Source organism: Lineus longissimus, chromosome 16 (genome assembly GCF_910592395.1).
Source record: "Lineus longissimus chromosome 16, tnLinLong1.2, whole genome shotgun sequence".
Lineage (NCBI taxonomy): Eukaryota > Metazoa > Nemertea > Pilidiophora > Heteronemertea > Lineidae > Lineus > Lineus longissimus.
In genome coordinates this window covers 14,812,860-14,837,349 of record NC_088323.1, presented here as the reverse complement: position 1 = coordinate 14,837,349, position 24,490 = coordinate 14,812,860, and the positions used below count along the sequence as shown (strand labels likewise).

Here is a 24,490-nt window from a genome sequence, read left to right as displayed (position 1 = left end):
TGTTGTTCATTTCCCTATTGTAGACCTTTTGTGAAATGTGACCAAATCAGTTTGTAATAGATTTCACAAAAGGTCTACAATAGGGAAATGAACAACAAGTCCGTATCAACCTGTCAAGTTCAGATGCGACAAGCGCCTAGTTTTGGTAGAGCGAGTCACATATAATTTTTCTGAACTATTTATTTTTCAGTCCAAATTACACTTACAATCGGTTGAAGGAAAAAACTGCTTTAAAGGTAAGTTTTGTATTTATCTCTTGAAATATTTGAAATATCTCACGGTAAAATATTTCACCATGGTGAGCATGGTAAATTCTGAAACCACCATGGTTAAAATCATGGTATTTGACCTGGTTTACTTCTAGCAATTTCTGTCTGTTCCGTTTTCAGTTAATTTTTACAAGTCTCCATTCTCGTGACGAAATAGCCGACATTCTACTCCGAGGCAACAGTAAGTTTATGTACCGTATTTTGCTGCGTATAAGGCGCAGCTTTTTGACCCAAGAAAGCCCTAAAATCGGGGGGTGCGCGTTATACGAAGGTGCGTGTTATCTATGGCCTAGCCCTAGGAAGCCACCGAATGATCACAAGATTTTTTCCATCAACTCATTTCTTTTGACGGCTTTTTTGGCTCGCAACCAAGTCGGCGCATTGTATATTTTTGCACGAAAGAAAAATCGGGAATATCGATGCACTTTGCATAGTTCACCGATGCTAACTCGCCTGTTTTGTACGCAATACATATTAGTATCCTCATTATCATTTCAGTTACTTCTATAAATGTTTTTGAGGGTCCTTAGCGGCAATATTCAGAGCGTAGATGCGAGATAAATCCAAATCGATAAATCAGCTGATCGTGTGCCGCCATGATTTAACATCAAAGCGAGGCTTTTACGAAGGAAAGATAGGCAGGGGGCATCTCAGAAGTTGTGTAAATTATGTAAAATGTACTGCGTGTTATACGTAGGTGCGCCTTATGTCTGGATTTCGTCTACGGACTCAATGGGTGCGCTTTATACCCCGGTGCGTTTTATACGCAGCAAAATACGGTAAATTCTCCTCGAACTCCCATCCCTGGCTTGTCGGTGATCCTCTCTGCACCAACGCTAAGTGCCTCAAAAGGGATATGAATCCCCGACCCCAAGCTTACAAACTTGTAATTATAGTTCTCTCAAGAGCAAAGCAACACCTCCCTCAAAGAAATAGGTTTGACATCAAAGGGACTTTATAGGTAGTACCGAGGTAGGCAAGATTAGTTACACAAAGTTGTCAATAGAGGTCTCTCCCATCTCACAGTAGGTCAAAACTATTCACGCCTGTACGATGAATATATTTAGTGCTGAAACACACATGACCCATTCCCTTAAAGGGGTACACCGTTCGTGATTTCTTGTGGTCCAGTTAAAGGGTAACTCGTGTCAAATTTCACCATATAATGTTTTAGCTGTTTTTGACAAATGACTACGTCACTTTCTCATAAATCGGTAAGGTTTTCGAATCGAAATGCACATTTTCTAGAAATTGATGGTTTAATCCCTCCCGGACGGCTCGCTTCGATGCCGTTTTCGTTGATGACGTCACAACATGAACATTTTCGCGGTCGCGGTGGTTTACATTAAGCGATTTTATAATAAATCTAATCAAAAATGGAAAATTTGAACTTTACATTTGTGATCAACAATTAAAAACGGACGTATTTCCGCAGAGTTGTAAATCACATCATAGTATCACTTTAAATAGCAATCCACTAACAGCAAAGCTGGAATTTATATTTAGTGCGTATTTAAGCAATTGACAAATTTCAAATTCAATTACAAAGTCAAAGTTTTTAACAAACAGCGTTGGCCTTTAAGCGTGGTTTGGGGTCACCTGAAAATGGCCAATTTAACCTCCTTCCTCCTGCCTATAGTCCCCCTTTAAGAGCTTGGTATTGGCTAAATATAGATGAAGACCACTTTTGAGAAGTCCAATTCGTTCTTTCAACTTTCAGAGCAGAACTTAACGTCGTATTCTGACCTAATTGAGGATCTTCGCCGACAGGTCTTCAGTGGTCAGACCCTCCCCATGCGCCTACAGCTGTTGCTGACCGACAAAGATCTCTGGCAGACGTTGAATTCTTTCCAAAAGAAGTTAATCCGGTAGGTAGTGAAACAATAGTCAAACGAAAGTATCCTCATGACTGATAAAACGTCAAACACAACAAATGAAAGATTCAAAATTATAAAATTTGGACGCTAATAACTTCTAAAAGATATTTATCGTGTATATTCTGTTCATCTCTCTGCAGGTTTCTAATGATTGTTTTGATTTGTTCGACTCCGGCTGATGATAAGAATATGGCCAGGATGGTGAGCATTTGATTTTGTCTCGGTGGTTAAAAGACGTACACCGTTTGTGGATAATTTGAAATTTGTAACTGTATTTGAAAATGTCCAAATGTGACCCGTCACACCAAAACCAGGCGCATGTCGCACAGAAGATGAGCCTAAAATGACACCAGAAGATAATGGGAGAAATTGATGAGCTCATATTTCACAAAAGGCAGACAATAGAGAAATGAACAAACAGTCCGTCTCAACCTGCCAAGCTCAGAGCGACATGCGCCTCGTTTTGCTGTGACGGATCACAATTGTGTAAATCAGTATCAAAGTGATACTATGATGTGATTTACAACTTTGCGGAAATGCGTCCGTTTTTAATTGTTGATCACAAATGTAAAGCTCAAATTTTCCATTTTTGAGTAGATTTATTATAAAATCGCTGAATGTAAACCACCGCGACCGCGAAAATGTTCATGTTGTGACGTCATCAACGAAGCGAGCCGTCCGGGCGGGATTAAACCATCAATTTCTAGAAAATGTGCATTTCGATTCGAAAACCTTACCGATTTATGAGAAAGTGACGTAGTCATTTGTCAAAAACAGCTAAAACATTATACACATGTATGGTGAAATTAGACACGAGTTACCCTTTAAATAGAAATGCACCAATACACAATGTCGTAGTGAAGTTATTTATGTACAAATTTGTTTAAACTTGGTATTTGTCTACACAATGATAATGTTAAAATAGATTTTTAATACATATTTTCGCAATTGGACATTTTTAAATTCAATTACAAATTCAAATTTTTAACGAACAGCGAAGGCCTTTAACTGTGCCGTTGCTTCTCAACCCAGGAGTATCCCGTAAAACGGGAAATAATGTGACCCATCACAGCAAAACCAGGCGCATGTCGCACAGAAGATGAACCTAAATGACACCAGGAGATAATGGAAGAATTGATGTGCTCATATTTCACTAAAGGCAGACAACAGAGAAATGAACAAACAGTCCGTCTCAACCTGCCAAGCTCAGAGCGACATGCGCCTGGTTTTGCTGTGACGGATCACAATTGTGTAAATCAGTATCAAAGTGATACTATGATGTGATTTACAACTTTGCGGAAATGCATCCGTTTTTAATTGTTGATCACAAATGTAAAGCTCAAATTTTCCATTTTTGATTAGATTTATTATAAAATCGCTGAATGTAAACCACTGCGACCGCGAAAATGTTCATGTTGTGACGTCATCAACGAAAACGGCATCGAAGCGAGCCGTCCGGGCGGGATTAAACCATCAATTTCTAGAAAATGTGCATTTCGATTCGAAAACCTTACCGATTTATGAGAAAGTGACGTAGTCATTTGTCAAAAACAGCTAAAACATTATACACATGTATGGTGAAATTTGACACGAGTTACCCTTTAAATAGAAATGCACCAATACACAATGTCGTAGTGAAGTTATTTATGTACAAATTTGTTTAAACTTGGTATTTGTCTACACAATGATAATGTTAAAATAGATTTTTAATACATATTTTTGCAATTGGACATTTTCAAATTCAATTACAAATTCAAAATTTTTAATGAACAGCGAAGGCCTTTAACTGTGCTGTTGCTTCTCAACCCAGGAGTATCCCGTAAAACGGGAAATATGTGACCCATCACAGCAAAACCAGGCGCATGTCGCACAGAAGATGAGCCTAAATGACACCAGGAGATAATGGAAGAAATTGATGTGCTCATATTTCACTAAAGGCAGACAACAGAGAAATGAACAAACAGTCCGTCTCAACCTGCCAAGCTCAGAGAGACATGCGCCTGGTTTTGCTGTGACGGATCACAATTGTGTAAATCAGTATCAAAGTGATACTATGATGTGATTTACAACTTTGCGGAAATGCGTCCGTTTTTAATTGTTGATCACAAATGTAAAGCTCAAATTTTCCATTTTTAGCTCACCTCTTAGCAGAGGTGAGCTTATCCCATACCGTGGCGTCCGTCGTCCGTCGTCGTCGTCGTCGTCGTCGTCGTCGTCGTCGTCCGTCGTCCGTTAGCAGGGCACGTTTCGTAACTGTTAGAGCTATTGAGTTGAAACTTAGTACACATGTACCCTTATGTAATGACACCTTGGAGACCAAGTTTCGGTCCGATTCGTTTCATGGTTTGGCCACCAGGGGGCCAAACGTTAAAAGTGAAAATATGCAATATCTCCCTTAATAGTAGTCGGGAAATTTTGAAAAAAATATGGTAGGTACTTCTAGCAAAGGTGCATCATATATCCTCCGGGTTTTTGATTTGACCTCCTTTTCAAGGTCACAGAGGTCAAATGGTGTAAATTGGCCGTTAGGATGTGACGATGGCACGTTTCTAAACTGCAATGACTATTGATACCAAATTTGGTACACATTTACCCCTTAGTCAGCTGATCTCAGGGACCGAAGTTTGGTCCAATATGATTCACCACTTGACCACCAGGGGGCAAAATCCAAAAGCCTTAAAAATGTGATTATTCCTTAACTTCTTGCCCGATTGCCACCAATTTGATATCATGGGTACATCTAACCACCATACAGTATATGTCACACAGGTTTTTAATTTGACCTTCTTGTCAAGGTCACAGAGGTCAAATGGCGTAAATTCGCCGTCAGGCCGTAACTATGGCACGTTTCTTCACTGCAATGACTATTGATCACAAATTAAGTACACATGTACCCCTTGGTCAGGTGATCTCAGGTATCGAAGTTTGGTGCGATCTGATTTGCCGTTTGGCCTCCAGGGAGGGGGCCAAATCCTAAATTCTTCAAAATGCCATTATTCCTAGTAATGACTTGCCCGATTGGCACCAATTTTATATCATAGGTACATCTAATTCTAACAACCATTCAATGTGTCACCCGGGTCTTCTTTGATTTGACCTACTTTTCAAGGTCACAGAGGTCGAATGTACTGTATTGGCCATTTTGGGGAAATTGTAATTGCTTGGACCTATATCAAACCTAACACTACATGACACAAGACCATGCTCTTTATCCATCTTTCCTCCAAATGAGGTGAGCACAATGGCCCTGGCCATTTCATTGATTAGATTTATTATAAAATCGCTGAATGTAAACCACCGCAACTGCGAAAATGTTCATGTTGTGACGTCATCAACGAAAACGGCATCGAAGCGAGCCGTCCGGGCGGGATTAAACCATCAATTTCTAGAAAATGTGCATTTCGATTTGAAAACCTTACCGATTTATGAGAAAGTGACGTAGTCATTTGTCAAAAACAGCTAAAACATTATACACATGTATGGTGAAATTTGACACGAGTTACCCTTTAAATAGAAATGCACCAATACACAATGTCGTAGTGAAGTTATTTATGTACAAATTTGTTTAAACTTGGTATTTGTCTACACAATGATAATGTTAAAATAGATTTTTAATACATATTTTCGCAATTGGACATTTTTAAATTCAATTACAAATTCAAATTTTTAACGAACAGCGAAGGCCTTTAACTCTGCTGTTGCTTCTCAACCCAGGAGTATCCCGTAAAACGGGAAATATGTGTCTTCTTCTTCTTCTTCTTTTAAACTACTCTACTTCATTAATGAAGGTTGTGGCAGTTGGACAGTTTGCCCATGCACGGAGGGAAGGGTAAACGTGTTTTAAAAGTCGATGCAATGTCCAAATTAACAATTAACGTGTGGTAAATAGTTCATAATGACGTAAGTGGTGCTGGGGACATCATCGACGATTCTTCTCGTATACTATTCACTCGTTGGTGTGCGTCTTGTGGCCAGCAGCTTGGTTTTGAACTGGTCCACATTTTCGCATTGCTCCGGGTCGAATTGGAGTGCATTCCATTCTTTAATGGTTCTTGGGTAAAATGAGTGTTTTACGTAATCTTTGCTGCTTCCTATTGTTAGAAATGCCGAGTTGTGATGTTGTTTGTGGTGTCGTCTAGATGGTGTGAGGCGGCTTGTTGTGATGTCGACGGCTCCTGTTTTGATCTTGTATAGCATTGTTAGGCGATGTATTTTAGTGTTAACCAGAACCAGAGCCAGCTAAGTTTAGAGTGATGACTCCAGTCATTGCGTTGTAACACCGTTATTGAATTACGCTCCGTAGCCGTTATGAGCCATTGGGTGATATGAATAAAGACTAGCAAATGCTTTTACTCTGGTTTTGTACAGGAAGGCCTAGTGTAAATGTACATGGAGATTTAGATAAAAGCATTTGCTTGTCTTTATTCATATCACCCATTGTTACGCTGATTCTGATCCTTTTCATACCTTGAATTTCACCAAAGCAGGGTTGGCACGCCCGTTCGCATTTTCGCCACTTGCGAATGCTACACATGAGTGGCGAATGTAAAACAATGTCTGGCTAAACATTTTGCGAATTCAATTTGAATTGCCATGATTTGGCGAGAGAGTAATAGTGTTGTGAGAAAATTGGTCAAAGTCTATCAAAAAGATCCACTTCCACACCAAATGCATCAAGGAACGATCGTTAGTCAGTCAAACTTTATCATATTTGCAGGCGGCCGTGCTATCACACGTGGTTGCTATCGTCTGCATTGTAGTTCTACCCGTTGCCGCCACAGTGATTTTGGTGGCGCTGCTGGTCGCCTTACGCATACATTATCGGCTAGTTTCCCGCTCGCTTCGTTGCCATGGAGGTCCGGTCACGGGTTCCTCGAATCGTTCGGTGATTTGCTAGTCTCAGTAGACTGGCGGGCTGCCATTCTCGCACATGTTACTGTGGGTTGGGTCGGCCCAAGATGGACAAACGATCGGCAATGGCTAGAGCTGACTCAATATGGCTAAAAGTGACAGCCACTTGGCTAAAAAGTGGCTAGGAGGAAAAAATTCACAGAGCCAACCCTGCCAAAGGCAACATTTGCATACGTTATTTCTTGTCATTTTTTTGGTAGGAGGATCTGAGCCATTGTTAGGCCATTATTCTGATCCTTTTCATACCTTGAATTTCACCAAAGGCAACATTTTCATACTTAATTTCTTGTCATTTTTTTGGCAGGAGGATCTGAGCCATTGTAAGGCCATTATTCTGATCCTTTTCATACCTTGAATTTCACCAAAGGCAACATTTGCGTACGTTATTTCTTGTCATTTTGGCCAGGGGCTCTGAGCCATTGTGAGGCCATTATTCTGATCTTTTTCATACTTTGAATTTCACCAATGGCAACATTTTCATACTTAATTTCTTGTCATTTTTTTGGCAGGAGGATCTGAGCCATTGTTAGGCCATTATTCTGATCCTTTTCATACCTTGAATTTCACCAAAGGCAACATTTGCGTACGTTATTTCTTGTCATTTTTTTTGGCAGGAGGATCTGAGCCATTGTTAGGCCATTATTCTGATCCTTTTCATACCTTGAATTTCACCAAAGGCAACATTTTCGTACTTTATTTTTTGTCATTTTTTGGCAGGAGGATCTGAGCCATTGTAAGGCCATTATTCTGATCCTTTTCATACCTTGAATTTCACCAAAGGCAACATTTTCGTACTTCATTTCTTGTCATTTTTTTTGGCAGGAGGATCTGAGCCATTGTAAGGCCATTATTCTGATCCTTTTCATACCTTGAATTTCACCAAAGGCAACATTTTCATACTTAATTTCTTGTCATTTTTTTGGCAGGAGGATCTGAGCCATTGTTAGGCCATTATTCTGATCCTTTTCATACCTTGAATTTCACCAAAGGCAACATTTTCGTACTTTATTTTTTGTCATTTTTTGGCAGGAGGATCTGAGCCATTGTTAGGCCATTATTCTGATCCTTTTCATACCTTGAATTTCACCAAAGGCAACATTTTCATACTTAATTTCTTGTCATTTTTTTGGCAGGAGGATCTGAGCCATTGTTAGGCCATTATTCTGATCCTTTTCATACCTTGAATTTCACCAAAGGCAACATTTGCGTACGTTATTTCTTGTCATTTTTTTTGGCAGGAGGATCTGAGCCATTGTTTGGCCATTATTCTGATCCTTTTCATACCTTGAATTTCACCGAAGGCAACATTTGCGTACGTTATTTCTTGTCATTTTGGCCAGGGGCTCTGAGCCATTGTGAGGCCATTATTCTGATCTTTTTCATACCTTGAATTTCACCGAAGGCAACATTTGCTTACGTTATTTCTTGTCATTTTTTTTGGCAGGAGGATCTGAGCCAATGTTAGGCCATTATTCTGATCCTTTTCATACCTTGAATTCCACCAAAGGCAACATTTTCATACTTAATTCTTGTAATTTTTTTGGCAGGAGGATCTGAGCCAATGTTAGGCTATTATTCTGATCCTTTTCATACCTTGAATTTCACCAAAGGCAACATTTTCGTACGTTATTTCTTGTCATTTTTTTGGCAGGAGGATCTGAGCCAATGTTAGGCCATTACTCTGATCCTTTTCCGACCTTGAATTTCACCAAAGGCAACATTTTCGTACTTCATTTCTTGTCATTCATTTTGGCCAGGGGCTCTGAGCCATTGTAAGGCCATTATTCTGATCCTTTTCATACCTTGAATTTCACCAAAGGCAACATTTTCGTACTTCATTTCTTGTCATTCATTTTGGCCAGGGGCTCTGAGCCATTGTAAGGCCATTATTTTGATCCTTTTCATACCTTGAATTTCACCGAAGGCAACATTTGCGTACGTTATTTCTTGTCATTTTTTTTGGCAGGAGGATCTGAGCCAATGTTAGGCCATTATTCTGATCCTTTTCATACCTTGAATTTCACCAAAGGCGACATTTTCGTACTTCATTTCTTGTCATTTTCTTTGGCAGGAGGATCTGAAGTCTGATTTATCTGTGATAGAAACGATGCTTCTATGCGACCACATCAAAAAATCACTGAAACAATTCGAAAAAGAAGCCAAATCAAAGAAAACTGAAAGAGGTGAGATAAGCATGTTCATTTCTTTTGATGGTTTTCCAGGAAATTGTAGAGGTTCTGAAGTGTTTGAGATGAGGGTGTTTTAAAGGTCTATTTAGACCCGGCAATTCATAGGTGTAAGCGCAAAAGACACGGGAATTTGATAGATGGAAGTACGACTATTGGGCCACAAATGGAGCTATGTACAGGAGCACACGCATCAATGTACACGTAAATTTTGAACGGTTGGATTTAGACCCTATAGATGTATTACCAATAGATAGAAACATGGGGCCGAATTTACGAAGGGTGTTTAAGAGTTAGACGCGTGTAAATTCTACATAATCAGTTTCAGGGCCTAATGCGGTTTTCATGAAGAAACCCTGCAAGGCCCTGACTCTGTCTATTCAGACATTAAACGCTGTTTTAAGCTAAACACCCTTTGTAAATTCGGCCCATGGTGTCTCTGAGTGAGATAAGCATGTTTTCAAAAGCCTACCTTTGATAATAGGGTATGACATTTGGTTTCTATGAAAATCAAGGCAAAATACATCCAAAAGTAATTTCTAACCACTCTGTCACTTAAAAACCATTAAAAACATGCTTGTCCCACTGAATTATATTCTCTTAATTTCAGACAAGGCTGTTGCTTTAACAATGCAGAATTGGCTGCAGAGGTATGAGTCAGGTCCTGCACATGGAAGTCCGACCATTGAAGACTCTCTCACTGTCAACTGCCCAATATGTGATGAAGGTAGGGTAGTTAAAATGAGCCGCAAAAAGACTCTTTTTCTCATCGAAATTAATGTAAACAACCAATTTGGGGCTAGAACTAATGTCCTTAATACAGTGGTTGTGCTTAATAGAGAGGGGTCCATCTGTATTGGTAAAATTAAGGGTTTCCGCCAGGATTAAATTTGAGGGGGAGCAAAAAAAAAAAAATTTCTATTCTAAAAATTTTTTTTTTCTTAAAAAGGGTATATGACCCCTCCTGAGACGTTTTTTGGCCCTAAAACCGCTACAATTGGCTCCCAAATGCTCTTATTTTACATATCAAATCATGAAAATTACCCATTTGACAGTAAAACAAACTTTAGTGCTCAAAATTAAGGGGGGGATATCCCCCCTTTAATTTTAGGGGGGGATGAATCCCCCCATCCCCCCTCTGGCGGAAACCCTGCTGTTGCACCAAAAAGTTACAGATGGGTTCGAATGTATTTTTGCCACCCTTGTGACGAAAGGGTGAAATATACATAGAATCGGGCCTACAAGTCTTCCTATCGCTTCGTTTCAGATTTGAAAGACATAGCATCGATGGCCGCTGAATGTCGGAGTGGTCACCAATTTCGTAAGTGATGTCATACTGTGTTTTTTATCGTCGGACATGTGATAACTTGGAGCTGGTGGTTGGGTGTGTGCCAGCTTGCATTTAACAGAGTTCTTTATAATCTTTTCTGATTTTTTTTTTTTTTTTTTTTTTTTTTTTTTTTTTTTTAGTTTTTTGCTAGCGCTGTGGAGAAGGGTGCCACAAGCATACCCTGCTATACAGACAGGAAGAACAGTCCATATGGCACAGTCTGTGTTATATAGGGTGGACAAGTGCACATTTCAATGATGACAGTGTATAGCTTTGATACAAGAAAATACCAGAGTATACCCTGCATGACAACAGAATATACTCCTAAAGGAATATAGCATTGTACGCTTCGACATGGTGAGGTGTCAACATTTAAAGGGAGAAGAAGGGTGTGGTCTTCATCTTGGATAGTATAGTACCCTTTCTTGCCACCAGTGCCACTACTTGTAGTAAGACACACCAATGCTGATCTCTTAAAATGGTTTTTTGCTGTGTTGCGAGGGAGCTTTGGATGTGTTTTGTTCATGCCTTTGTTACGTCTCGACTGGATCATCTTAACTCCCTCTTAGTTGGTCTCCCTGCATGGTCAATTGATAGATTACAGCGGGTTCAGAACGCAGCAGCCAGGGTCATCAGTAGAACTGCTAAATTTGACCACATTACTCCTGTTTTAGATGAGCTCCATTTGTTAAGAATTTCTGAGCGTATCGAATTCAAGATTCTGTAACCCAGGAAAATTTTGCGGTATTTGCGGTCAGCACAAATCCGCAAAATTAACCTGCCCGCAAATATAATCTGATCTTGCTATGACACACTCATCCGCAAAAATAAACTGTATAAATACTAAAACGTACACACATATACAGACAGTGTTTACCTACACTGCGCCATTCGGCAATGAGAATACGGTCGGGAGCCGATCAATTAAGCTCGAGTAGCATTGTAATTTCGCTGCAAATCATCAACACATGTGTATTAATAGAAGAGATAAAAATAAAGTTTGATACTAGTATGCATGTTAATTTTGCGGGATTTGCGGTCGGCCACAGTCCGCAAATTTAAAATGCGCAAATAATACTGTTTAGACTGAAAATTGACAAATCCGCCAAAAAAATCTGCCACCAAATTTTCCTGGGTTACAGTACTTCTCCTATGTCACAAATGTATTCGTGGTACTGCACCCGTATATCTCCAGGAACTTCTTCATGTTTACCTACCAACTCGCAGCAGCCGGTCACCTGATGGTCTGTTGTTGGTTGAGCAAAGGGGAAGGGTATTGTCCTATCGTGGCAGAGCTTTTCAATGTGCTGCTCCAACCCTGTGGAATCAACTCCCTGCCAATATCAGGAAGGTCGAGAGCACATCTGTTTTCGCTCGCCATCTCAAAACCTTCCTCTTTGCTCGCTACAATAGACAATCATAATTTCTGTACAGTGCCACCAATCACAATTCTGTGGAATCTGGCACTTTAAATACTCGTCATTTTCATTTTCATTTTATTCATTTTGTAAACGTCTAAGGCCGCGTATCCATAGGGTATGCCCTTGTGTCGTGTGGCATTATGGCGTAATAGCCTTGTGACCTGGCACTATGCCCTGCGTCTCCATTGGATATTCCTTATTGGTCATGTAGGCCTTTGTAGTCCTCATTTCGCAGCGGTCAATCGGAACGAACGGAGGTGCGAGAAGAAAGGTATAGGCGTTTATCCGCACGCTGTCCATGAGGAAACCAGCCCTGTAAAATATTTAGTCGCCCTCCAACTTCAAGCACCCCGCTGATACTACACACAGTGATGATCGGCATATTTACCTTATCTACATAATGGCCAGCGTAACCAGTGATACTCGGGCCAGGTTCATCATCATGTGATCATGACTAATTACTGTGATGAGGCAAAATTAGAAGTAATTTGGTCGACTACAAGGCAACCAGGATGTGATAGCAAGATCGGTTATGTAACAACATATGTTGACCTCAGCTTTTGGTCGGGCAACTCAGCAGGAGGTTACCTGGCTCAGATAAGCTGAGAGCTAAAGTCAATAAACAATTCCTCAGAAACTCTCCCCTCATCAAATATCCATCCCCCGGCATCTAAGGCATTTTCCATTAGTTGGTGAAGGATGGTTAGGAGATAATTTTTACAGGGCTGGTTTCCTCATGATTATTTCAGAAGACAATTTCTTATGAATATTGAAAATGAAAATACAAGTAACTTGTATTTTCACTTGCAACATCAAATTGACATGTACATGTATATAAAACTTGACTTTTAAGCGACAAATTACAGGTTCGTGCTTGTTATGATAATCATCAGTTTCGGGGTCCCAGAGTAGTTCCCGTTGATAAACCTCTTGAATTAATTTCACCTCAGACATTGCTTCCGTGTTGTTCACTCGCAAAAGAATGGACATGTTCAATCCCAATATGGGCCTATATTCCCAATCCACAGTGCATATATGCCCGCAATGTGACACGGCATAACCTATGGGAACGATCAATAACACCAACGAAGGTTCATTGTCCGTGTGGCGCGCCAGGCGGTAAAAAGGAATGTTGTGCAGGGCATGGAACAGCCTATGGATACGCAGCCTTATGCAAGTATCAATTCGTGTCTTGTACCCCCCCCTCCTCAAGGGTACGACACCTTATCACCCTATAACGACATCTTAAGGCTCAAGCATCACCCTTTTTTCACCAATGCTACTTTTTCTTTCGTCAAGACATCACCATCAACAATATATCAGTTATCACCGACATATAAAGTAACCGAACTAATTTTACTGGGTAAGGCTGTATGTTCGACAAGACTTCGCCAAATTTTCACTAAAGGAAAAATAAATACTACTCAAGCATCGGCAAAGATTAGTGGTGATAGCTTAACTACCCTTGAGGAGGGGGGTACAAGAAACGAATTGATACTTGCAATTGAGGCCTTCGGTTACATCCCGCTCGAGTTTATTTCAGTGCAATGAGTTTTTATCCTATTTGGAGACGTGACGGGCCTACTGGAAGCAGAATTTGAATTAAAAACCAACAGATCTCATGCCCTAATTGTCCCTTTAAACCTGTCTACAGATGTATGTGTTGCTATTTTCAGCGCGGTGCTGTGTGACATTGTTGCCTTGCGAGGACCTCCGCTACAGGAAGTGTTACTATTGTGACAGCTATGCACTGCCCATCGTCAAAGGTAAGATGTACATGTATAGTAGAACCCCCCTAGCGGACACCTCTCTATTCAGGACACCCTCTATTAAGAATACTATTTGCCATTCAGTTTGACCTCTCTAATCAGGACACCTCTCTATGCGCTGCCCATCGTCAAAGGTAGGATGTACATGTACAGTAGAACCCCTTTAACGGACACCTCTCTATTCAGGACACCCTCTGTATTAAGGACAGTAGTTTTGGTCACAAATTGTTGTTTCCAATCAATTTGACCTCTTTTATCAGGACACCTCTCTATAACGACAACCTTTGTCGGTCTCAGGAGTGAAAAGTTGCTTGGTTGTTGAAACGTCTTATTCCATCTTCATTACAGATTCCTCGTGGGCTGGTGAACTCCTTTCGATGAGCAACTGCACACTCTGTGATGGAATTCTGCTTTGAGGACAAAATAGCGACCAAGCTCACTGAAATAATTGTCACATTCTGTAAGAGATTACCAACTCCCACAACCTCATCCAGGAAACTGAAGCCCAGGTTGCATTTCTTTCCTCGTGTCATGTAAGATTATTTTATTCCGTAAGAATAAAGATATTTTTTGTTACAAAAGACGTTTCTAGTTGATTTGGTAAATACAGTAGAACCTCTCTATTAAGGACACCCTTGGGACTGACTAATACTGTCCTTAATAGAGAGGTGTCCTGATTAGAGCGGTCAAATTGAATGGAAACAACAAATTTGGGACCAAAACTAGTGTCCTTGATAGAGAGGTTGTCCTTAATAGAGAGGTTGTCCTTAATAGAGAGGCGTCCTGATTAGAGCGGTCAAATTGAATGGAAACAACCAATTTGGGACCAAAACTAGTGTCCTTAATAGAGAGGTTGTCCTTAATAGAGAGGTTGTCCTTAATAGAGAGGCGTCCTGATTAGAGCGGTCAAATTGAATGGAAACAACCAATTTGGGACCAAAACTAGTGTCCTTAATAGAGAGGGTAACCTTAATAGAGAGGTGTCCGCTAGGATGTACTCATCTTCATCCTAGAAATCATCCATGGCGCCCCAGGTATGGATAACTCGAAGAACATTAGACTCTCAAAGAGTCCACATGGATCCATCAACTCTGCACAACAAAACCTGCCAATAGGGGGCCCTGCAGGCAAGTGGACCATGGTTCTAATAAGAAGGCCATTTCCCGGGTCCAAGATGATTGAATATTTCATCCCTTTTTTCCTCTACATGGGGAAATGGCACCAAAAATGTTGTTTTATTGGTCCTTGAAGGGAACTGAAACCGCCAAGCCAGTTCGTATGACCTCGTTTTCATTTCCCGCGTATCGGGTGATCAGAACGAGGCATGAATGAAACATGGCGCCTAGCTGTTAATCATTCAGTGACGTCACTACTATGGAATTTACTACGAAAACTCTTGAATGAAAGATCGCATGACTCACGTGATTCTCACATGATTCTCAATAATAACAAATTGAACTGCGCATGCTCGTGCATTGGGGGCGGAGCTACAAATCTGAACTCGAATAGGAAGTTGGAAGTTTGACTTTCTCGGGCGGTGAAAGTCGAAAAGTTGAATAAATCGCTCGGCGGTTCCAGTTCCCTTTAATTCTATTTTGATGAGTTTTAGGGAGAAAATCAACAAAACTTAATTTTAATGGAAAATGCACTGGAAGTGTACCTTTAAGTACTGGTGCTGCCATCTGGATTTTTAGTTCTACAGGTTCCTCATTGGGTCCAGTAGCCTGAAGTTCTTCATGATTACTCCTAGCTACTTGCTGTCAATTCATGATCCAGTCTCTGGGGATATTACAGGTCCGAGCTGCAGCTATAGGCTATAGTCGTACTTCCACCTATCAAATCCCCGTGTCTTTTGCGCTTACACCTATGAATTGCCGTGTCTAAATAGACCCGTGTGTCAAATCCCCGTGTCTATTAGCCCCATCGAGCTCGATGGGGCTAATCAGGGGCTAATTTAGACCCGTGTTCAACACGGGTTTTTTGATAGGTGGAATCTGAATAGCCCCGGCAATTGCAAGTTCTAAGACCCGGCGACAGATGGCGCGGTGTAGTTGCCTCGGTATTGCGCACGTGAAATTCCCCTCCAACGGAAAAGAAACACAGGAGAGCTCCCAACCTACAGCGCACCTGTCGCCGGGACTATTAACCATTATCTAACACCACTGATAGGTGCAAGTGCGCCCCGGGTTTTTTGACACACGGCGAGGACACGGGTCTTGAAAAAACACGGGGTTTTATGACAAGTGGAACTACGACTTATAGCGCTCGGGACATTTACGTTTGGAATCTCAGTCAGCTCTCCATTAAGAATTGAACCCATGACCTCCTGATTGCCCAAGTCGGTGTAGGACAGGTCCTGACAGTCCGAGTGTCATGAGGATGAGGGGAAAGACCAATGAAAACAAAAATAATCAAAGTTTTCTTTGCATATTTTATTCTATGATAAAATAAACACATCTATGTAACCCTTTCTTACAGACAATAACAATGACAATGACAATAAGGTTACTACCGGTAAAAGCTAAAAATATTGCATGCATCCGATAAATATCTATTTCATCAAGCATCTTATTAATATGAATCTTATGCATTGGGGTAAATATGAAGTATCTTTAATAACATTCGATTCGAACAACAAGAAGTCACTCTTTTTCTGGAACCTGAGATTTTTTTTCAAGACGGAGTTGGGGCCCCAGAACTGAGATCAGTACTCTAATATTCTAGAACCTATAATATTCCATGACCTTTAATATTCCAGAACATATTCTATTCCAGAACCTCTGATATTCCAGAATCTATAAATATTTCAGAATTTATGATAGTCCAGAATCTATGATAGTCCAGAATCTATGATATTCCAGAATGTATGATATTCCAGAATCTATGTTATTCCAGAATCTATGATAGTCCAGAATCTATGTTATTCCAGAATCTATGATAGTCCAGAATCTATGATAGTCCAGAATCTATGATAGTCCAGAATCTATGATAGTCCAGAATCTATGATAGTCCAGAATCTATGATAGTCCAGAATGTATGATAGTCCAGAATGTATGATATTCCAGAATGTATGATATTCCAGAATCTATGTTATTCCAGAATCTATGATATTCCAGAATCTATGATATTCCAGAATCTATGTTATTCCAGAACCTATGATAGTCCAGAATCTATGATAGTCCAGAATCTATGATATTCCAGAATCTATGTTATTCCAGAATCTATGATATTCCAGAATCTATGTTATTCCAGAATCTATGTTAGTCCAGAATCTATGATAGTCCAGAATCTATGATATTCCAGAATGTATGATATTCCAGAATCTATGTTATTCCAGAATCTATGATATTCCAGAATCTATGATATTCCAGAATCTATGTTATTCCAGAACCTATGATAGTCCAGAATCTATGATAGTCCAGAATCTATGATATTCCAGAATCTATGTTATTCCAGAATCTATGATATTCCAGAATCTATGTTATTCCAGAATCTATGTTAGTCCAGAATCTATGATAGTCCAGAATCTATGATATTCCAGAATGTATGATATTCCAGAATCTATGTTATTCCAGAATCTATGATAGTCCAGAATCTATGATAGTCCAGAATCTATGATATTCCAGAATGTATGATATTCCAGAATCTATGTTATTACAGAATCTATGGTATTCCAGAATCTATGATATTCCAGAATCTATGTTATTCCAGAACCTATGATAGTCCAGAATCTATGATAGTCCAGAATCTATGATAGTCCAGAATATATGATATTCCAGAATGTATGATATTCCAGAATGTATGATATTCCAGAATCTATGATATTCCAGAATCTATGTTATTCCAGAATCTATCATGAGGAAACCAGCCCTGTAAAACATTTAGTCGCCCTCCAACTTCAAGCACTCCGCTGATACTACACAGTGATGATCGGCATATTTACCTTATCTACATAATGGCCAGCGTAACCAGTGAAAACACTCGGGCCAGGATCATCATGTGATCATGACTAATTTACTGTGATGAGGCAAAATTAGAAGTAATTTGGTCGACTACAAAGCAACCAGGATGTGATAGCAAGATCGGTTATGTAACAACATATGTTGACCTCAGCCTTTGGTCGGGCAACTCAGCAGGAGGTTACCTGGCTCAGATAAGCTGAGAGCTAAAGTCAATAAACTATTCCTCAGAAACTCTCCCCTCATCAAATATCCATCCCCCGGTTTCTCCACTCACTGTTTTCATAGAATCGGCCCCAGGCACTCGGCACTATCATGAAGAAGTGATATTTTCTCCAACGTATGGTACCATTAGATCTCGAGATCATCTATATTTTTATAACTGCCTGGACACTACATTCATAAAAGCCTTGTGACAAACATTTACAGGGATGTAAATTTACATTTTACATTTACCTTTACCATTTACCATTTACCATTTACCATTTAACATTTACCATTTAACATTTACAGGGATGCGAATTAGCAAAGACAAAAACTCCAAAGATTTCTTGTAAAAATCTGGTTTGTGATCAGCAGTCACTAGCACAAACATGCCTCCAAAATGCTTATTTTTTGTCCGATTAAAAAAATTTAAAAGATCAACACAGAGTAGAGACAAAAATCTTTCTATTCCCGCTTTCAAATTAAGCATTTGGTATTAAGAGGTATGGGCATCATTGCTATATCTAAATCACACCAGCGTTCTTCAGGGCCTCACGTGATCTAGCTGCCACCTCTTCCCTCGACACACCAGCATCAATCTCTGCACAAGGAGGGTCGGACATTCGTCTGTAAGCCTCCAATAATCTGAAACACACATTAGAAATCAGTGAAATTTGTAAGCCGAGTTCAGTGGAATTTCCCTTCAGCAGACACCGCTCTATTAAGGACATGCACCCTCTTTATTGCGGACACTAGCTTTGAACCCAAATTAGTTGTTGCTAGTCAATTTGACCTCCCAAACCAGGATACCTCTCTTTTCATTAAAGCACTTGTCAGTCCAGAGGGTGTCCTTAATAAAGAAGTTCCACCGGTCTTTGTTAATTTTTACCACTTTTTGATTCAGGCTCATTCTACCAGCACGTGATCTGTTGATTCAGGCTCATTCTACCAGTTGACAGAATGTGGTCTGTTGATTCAGGCTCATTCTCCCAGTTGACAGAATGTGGTCTGTTGATTCAGGCTCATTCTACCAGTTGACAGAATGTGGTCTGTTCATTCAGGCTCATTCTACCAGTTGACAGAATGTGGTCTGTTCATTCAGGCTCATTCTACCAGTTGACAGAATGTGGTCTGTTCATTCAGGCTCATTCTACCAGTTGACAGAATGTGGTCTGTTGATTCAGGCTCATTCTACCAGTTGACAGAATGTGATCTGTTGATTCAGGCTCATTCTACCAGTTGACAGAATGTGGTCTGTTGATTCAGGCTCATTCTACCAGTTGACAGAATGTGGTCTGTTGATTCAGGCTCATTCTACCAGTTGACAGAATGTGGTCTGTTGATTCAGGCTCATTCTACCAGTTGACAGAATGTGGTCTGTTGATTCAGGCTCATTCTACCAGTTGACAGAATGTGGTCTGTTGATTCAGGCTCATACTACCAGTTGACAGAATGTGGTCTGTTGATTCAGGCTCATTCTACCAGTTGACAGAATGTGGTCTGTTGATTCAGGCTCATTCTACCAGTTGACAGAATGTGGTCTGTTGATTCAGGCTCATTCTGCCAGTTGACAGAATGTGGTCCGTTGATTCAGGCTCATTCTACCAGTTGACAGAATGTGGTCCGTTGATTCAGGCTCATTCTACCAGTTGACAGAATGTGGTCTGTTGATTCAGGCTCATTCTACCAGTTGACAGAATGTGGTCTGTTGATTCAGGCTCATTCTGCCAGTTGACAGAATGTGGTCCGTTGATTCAGGCTCATTCTACCAGTTGACAGAATGTGGTCTGTTGATTCAGGCTCATTCTACCAGTTGACAGAATGTGGTCTGTTGATTCAGGCTCATTCTACCAGTTGACAGAATGTGGTCTGTTGATTCAGGCTCATTCTACCAATTGACAGAATGTGGTCTGTTCATTCAGGCTCATTCTACCAGTTGACAGCATGTGGTCTGTTGATTCAGGCTCATTCTACCAATTGACAGAATGTCTGTTGATTCAGGTACATAATATCATCTTGGCAGTGCCCCCACAGCAGGAAGCACTGGGGCCATATTTACAAAGCCTTCGCAACTTTTCGACCACGGCCCCTGGTCTCTCACTCCCAGACCAAAGGTCGATTACGTAAGATTACCACAGAGGGCTTCCCCCAGCAATCAAGGTAATCAAGATTAATATCAACAAAATGCAGCAGAGAGAACATTGGAGATGATTTCTTTTTGCTTAAAGATTTTTCTGGTCCAGAATTGCTGAAACGTTTAACTTACTTCTTCCTGAACAATCCTGCTTTCGCACTCAACAACTTTTCCTCCCAAGTTAAAACCTCATTCCTTCCAGCCATACGCTCTTCTCGAATCTTTCTGTGACAGACAGAAGCAGTACTACAGTGGGCTTGAGGAGGTCAGATGGCCATTGGTACACCCAGTGGCCAATAGGGGGCAGGTTTGTTATGTCACCGTAGTCGCAGTCATTGGCGATTGCGTAGGCTGTCGTGCTGTGCCAGAATCTGAAAATGGATTTCAGAATGAGGGCTTTTTAGAACGGTTCCATTTGAAACTCAATTGGGGGTTATCATTTACAGGGGAAGTCCCTTGAGATAATCCTGGGCTGGCACTAATGAAGATAACAGGTTTTCTGTAGAGAAAATTCATGGAAATTGGCAATTGTATGGAGAATTCATCGAAATGCCTGAATAAATTTTTGAAAGTGAAGTCTGACTATGAGTTGATGTCGCAAACAATTTGCCAAATATAAGAGGTTTGCAGTATTCCAGTAGAAAACTTGTGTTGCCAATTCAAAGTCGTAACAACTCTTGGCTGAGTTTACAGTATTCAATAGCAAAACTTGTGTCACCACTGTGAAAGTTGCAATGACTCCTCACTGAGTTCACAGCATGAAAGTTGCAACGACTCCTGACTGAGTTCACAGCATGAAAGTTGCAACGGCTCTTGGCTGAGTTTACAGCACTGAAATTGAAACGACTCTCGACTAACTTGACAGAATGAAAGTTGCAACGACTCTTGGCAGACTTTACAGCATGGAAGTTACAAGGACGGACTCTTGACTGAGTTTACAGCATGAAAGTTGCAACGACTCTTGACTGAGTTTACAGTAACGCACCTGTCCATAATCACCGGTCCCTCCTGGCATTTTGTCGCCACCTCCTTGGCGACGACGTAATTCCCCAACGAATAATACGCCCTCCTGATCATCTCCGGTAAGGCATCGAACGTCCGGCGTAGATTTCTGATCTGGTCTGGTGGCGTCCTCAACTGGCTGGCTCCAAGTAATTCCGACAGGTTTTCGGTAAGTGTACTTTTACCTGGAAAGTGTTGAAAAAGAAATTTCACAACATCCTTTTATTTCAGCGATCAGAAATTACTAGAATTTCCTAAAAGGATTACATCATAACCTATGAATCGCTGGCTTTTTTAAGTGGAATAACATTAGCAAAATTCGCCTGTTCCACCCAGCATGGTAGCTAACTGCGCATGCCATCACCACCTTACAACGTTCTTAGAGATGGCCTGGTGGGAACGCTCTACACTGCAACACATTCTGTGATACTGCATCACGACCTACCAGTCGCATCAAGTCCCTCAATAACAATAAAGGGATGTTTAAGACGACACTGCTGATCGTCCACGGACAACCTCGTATCGGTGTACTCTTGTGCGATATCTAAGAGTTGTACCACTTCTGGGATGTCCAAATTCTGTAAATAGAACACACAGGTTTTATTACAGAGTGACGAGTCGTAGTGCAATACTGATTTACCCAAACTTACAGAGTGACGAGTCGTAGTGCAATACTGATTTACCCAAACTTATAGAGTGACGAGTCGTAGTGCAATACTGATTTACCCGAACTTACAGAGTGACGAGTCGTAGTGCAATACTGATTTACCCAAACTTGGGTCTTTTGTCCTCCAGATATGCAATTGTCCTAGATAGGCCTAATCAGATGCCAACCATGGTTGTGACAATGTCTCTAACCATGGTTGTGACAATGTCTCTAACCACCATGGTTGTGTCAATGTCTCTAACCACCATGGTTGTGACAATGTCTCTAACCACCATGGTTGTGACAATGTCTCTTACCATGGTTGTGACAATGTCTCTAACCATGATTGTGACAATGTCTCTTACATGGAATTCATTGCACCCTGCTACTGGATCTTTTAAAGGTTATTTTGGCAACGCTTAGTTTAGATCACCGACTCCACCTTTGTCACAACAGAGGAAGAGGCCGAGAGTTGCAAAAGGTACGTTGTGCGTTTAACCCTCGCCTCATCAAACTGGCACCTGGGCACCTTATTGTTATGACTGCCATTGGAATTAAACCTAGTTAAGGGTAGGCAATAGATACCACCATTTTCGATAGAACCTGAAATCCAAAATCAATTAGAACTCATTCAAAACAAAGTGAATGGCAATTTCAAGGGCGAGTCTGTTCTCCGTATTCTAGAGAACAGCCTCCCAGGTTTTAATAAATCAGCATTCACAACATTTTGAAGGAGTTATTCCTTTTAGACTTCATGTTCTGGTCAAAATGGTACCTTTGCCAACCCTTAAGAGGCCTACGCTTGCATGTAATCTTACAAAAACATTTACAAACCTGATTCAAAATACTGAGAGCGTCTTCATAACGATGGTAGACAGAATTGAAGTTTTTCGTCGTCCCACTTATATACAGAGGATGAAATGGAGGTCTCGAAGTCACAGATGGAAGAAGACAATATTTTTCAGGACTCATAGCTGATGGTATCAATTCAAAGATCCCACCTCTTCGATCGCCCCTCGTCATCCTGAAATTCAACGCTGAAAATATCTCCCGGACGACGGTCAGCTCTAGTTTATGTTTCATTGTTTCTTTGCATGGAATGAAGAAACCTTTCAACTTGAAAACACCTTGATCATGGACATAACAACGCATTAATTCATCCTCTGCCAACATTGACAACAATTCTTTTTTTAGGTTCTGATCCGCTCTTAGAATTGAACTCACAGTGTCTGAATGATCAAAATTAAATGCGGAGAAAAATTCGAAGTCAATGTCTACACTTTGTAGAGCGTCCGATATGTCAGTGATTTTTGGTATTGTTGTGGTCTTCGAAGGTAGGCCTACTGTAGGCGCGAGTTTAGAACCCATTGATGTTAAATTTGGATCCGTTCCTGCAGTTGAATCGGACAGCTTGTAACTTCGCTCAGGACTGCTACTTCCACACTCGTGCTCCAAATCGCCCTTCGAGATGGCGCTATCAGAATCGCCAATTTGAAATTTGAAATGTCGAGCGTGATTTTGAGAAGTCTTTATAATGAACGACATCCCTTTGAAAAAGGTCATAATCATATCGGATTTTTTCACCTGCCCAGCCATTGTCTTTTTAGTGGCGGTATTACCAGCATATAAAACCGCAGAGGAAGATAAAATGCTTTGCGCCGTCAGGCCCAGTCTGGTCAGACTCGGAGCCTGTTGCCTTTCATCATGCCCTTCTTTCACTTTCACTTTGGCAAATATTTCAAAGTAGGCCAGTCGTTTAGCACCGTTGGATGCAAACCACTGAATAATTTTGTTATGACAGATTAACTTCAACATAGAGAAACACTTGATCTAATGTTCGTTTTATTTCCGACTTTGATAAGCCAAGAAGCAGAAAATCAGCTATTTGTAAAGAAATGACACTGACAATTCATGCATTCATGACCACTTGCAATTGAATTTCGCGCCATCTAGTGTTTGGTGATTTAACTACCAACATGGGGAAGGTGTAAACTGTTGATAAAATTGCTGATGAAAATGTTGATGGGATCCTCTAACTTTGGTGGCTTGACACTTTGTTTGTTTTTTAATGTTTTTCAATCAAATTGCGCTATTTTATACCTAAGAGTCATCTAGTGATGTGGTAGAAAGGAAAATAGCAAGAAAAGAATAAGATTTGCTGATGAGGAAACCCGAGGTAAAGCTTGTCTGCTCAACTTCAAGAAATATTCTGAAATCGACACACTAACTAGGAAAAGATGGTGAAGATCAAAATAACCCATTCATACAAAATATTTTCTATTTTCCTTTTTACCACATCATTATATGACTCTTAAGTATAACATAGCGCATTTTGATTGAAAAACATTAAAAAACAAACAAATGTCAACCCACCAAATTTAAAGGACCCTATCAACATTTTCATCAGCAGTTTTATCAACAGTTTACACCTTCCCACCAACATGTCGTAAAGTCTCTCCCAAAGTACATGAAGTACAGGGAAAATATTCATTGAAATACATTTAATTAAATAATTGGAGTCGTTACAATTGTTTTCTCAAAAAGTATCTAAATATATATCAAAGATAATTAAATCGATCAATTTACCTTGAAACATATTTTTATATGGGGTGCCATGTAGGTAAAGTTTTAATCATCCGCCAACTGATCACATCTTGACACACAAGCTTCTGAAATCGCTATCATGACACCAGAGGCGCTAATTTCGTTCCACACCGAATGAATTTCGACACGGTGCGAGTTTGTTGAGATCGCTGACTTCGGAAACACGAGAGGTAAATGT

General features: G+C 40.4%; 1 protein-coding gene and 1 pseudogene across 1 annotated transcript in view; one reads left to right on the top strand and one right to left on the bottom strand.

Annotated features, from left to right (window-relative positions):
- Nucleotides 1–14,366, top strand: part of LOC135500546 (general transcription factor 3C polypeptide 4-like) — a 32,571-nt gene extending 18,205 nt beyond the window's left edge. Inside the window, exons 11-19 of the mRNA XM_064792080.1 lie at nucleotides 191–236; nucleotides 390–450; nucleotides 1,990–2,137; nucleotides 2,287–2,347; nucleotides 9,129–9,240; nucleotides 9,854–9,970; nucleotides 10,511–10,564; nucleotides 13,671–13,760; nucleotides 14,112–14,366. Of these exons, the coding sequence (XP_064648150.1) occupies nucleotides 191–236; nucleotides 390–450; nucleotides 1,990–2,137; nucleotides 2,287–2,347; nucleotides 9,129–9,240; nucleotides 9,854–9,970; nucleotides 10,511–10,564; nucleotides 13,671–13,760; nucleotides 14,112–14,179 (757 nt within the window). The 3' untranslated portion in view covers nucleotides 14,180–14,366. The remainder of the gene's footprint in view (nucleotides 1–190; nucleotides 237–389; nucleotides 451–1,989; nucleotides 2,138–2,286; nucleotides 2,348–9,128; nucleotides 9,241–9,853; nucleotides 9,971–10,510; nucleotides 10,565–13,670; nucleotides 13,761–14,111) is intronic.
- A 1,808-nt stretch (nucleotides 14,367–16,174) lies between these two features.
- On the bottom strand, nucleotides 16,175–23,646 carry LOC135500734 (uncharacterized; annotated as a pseudogene).
- Nucleotides 23,647–24,490: the final 844 nt, after the last annotated feature.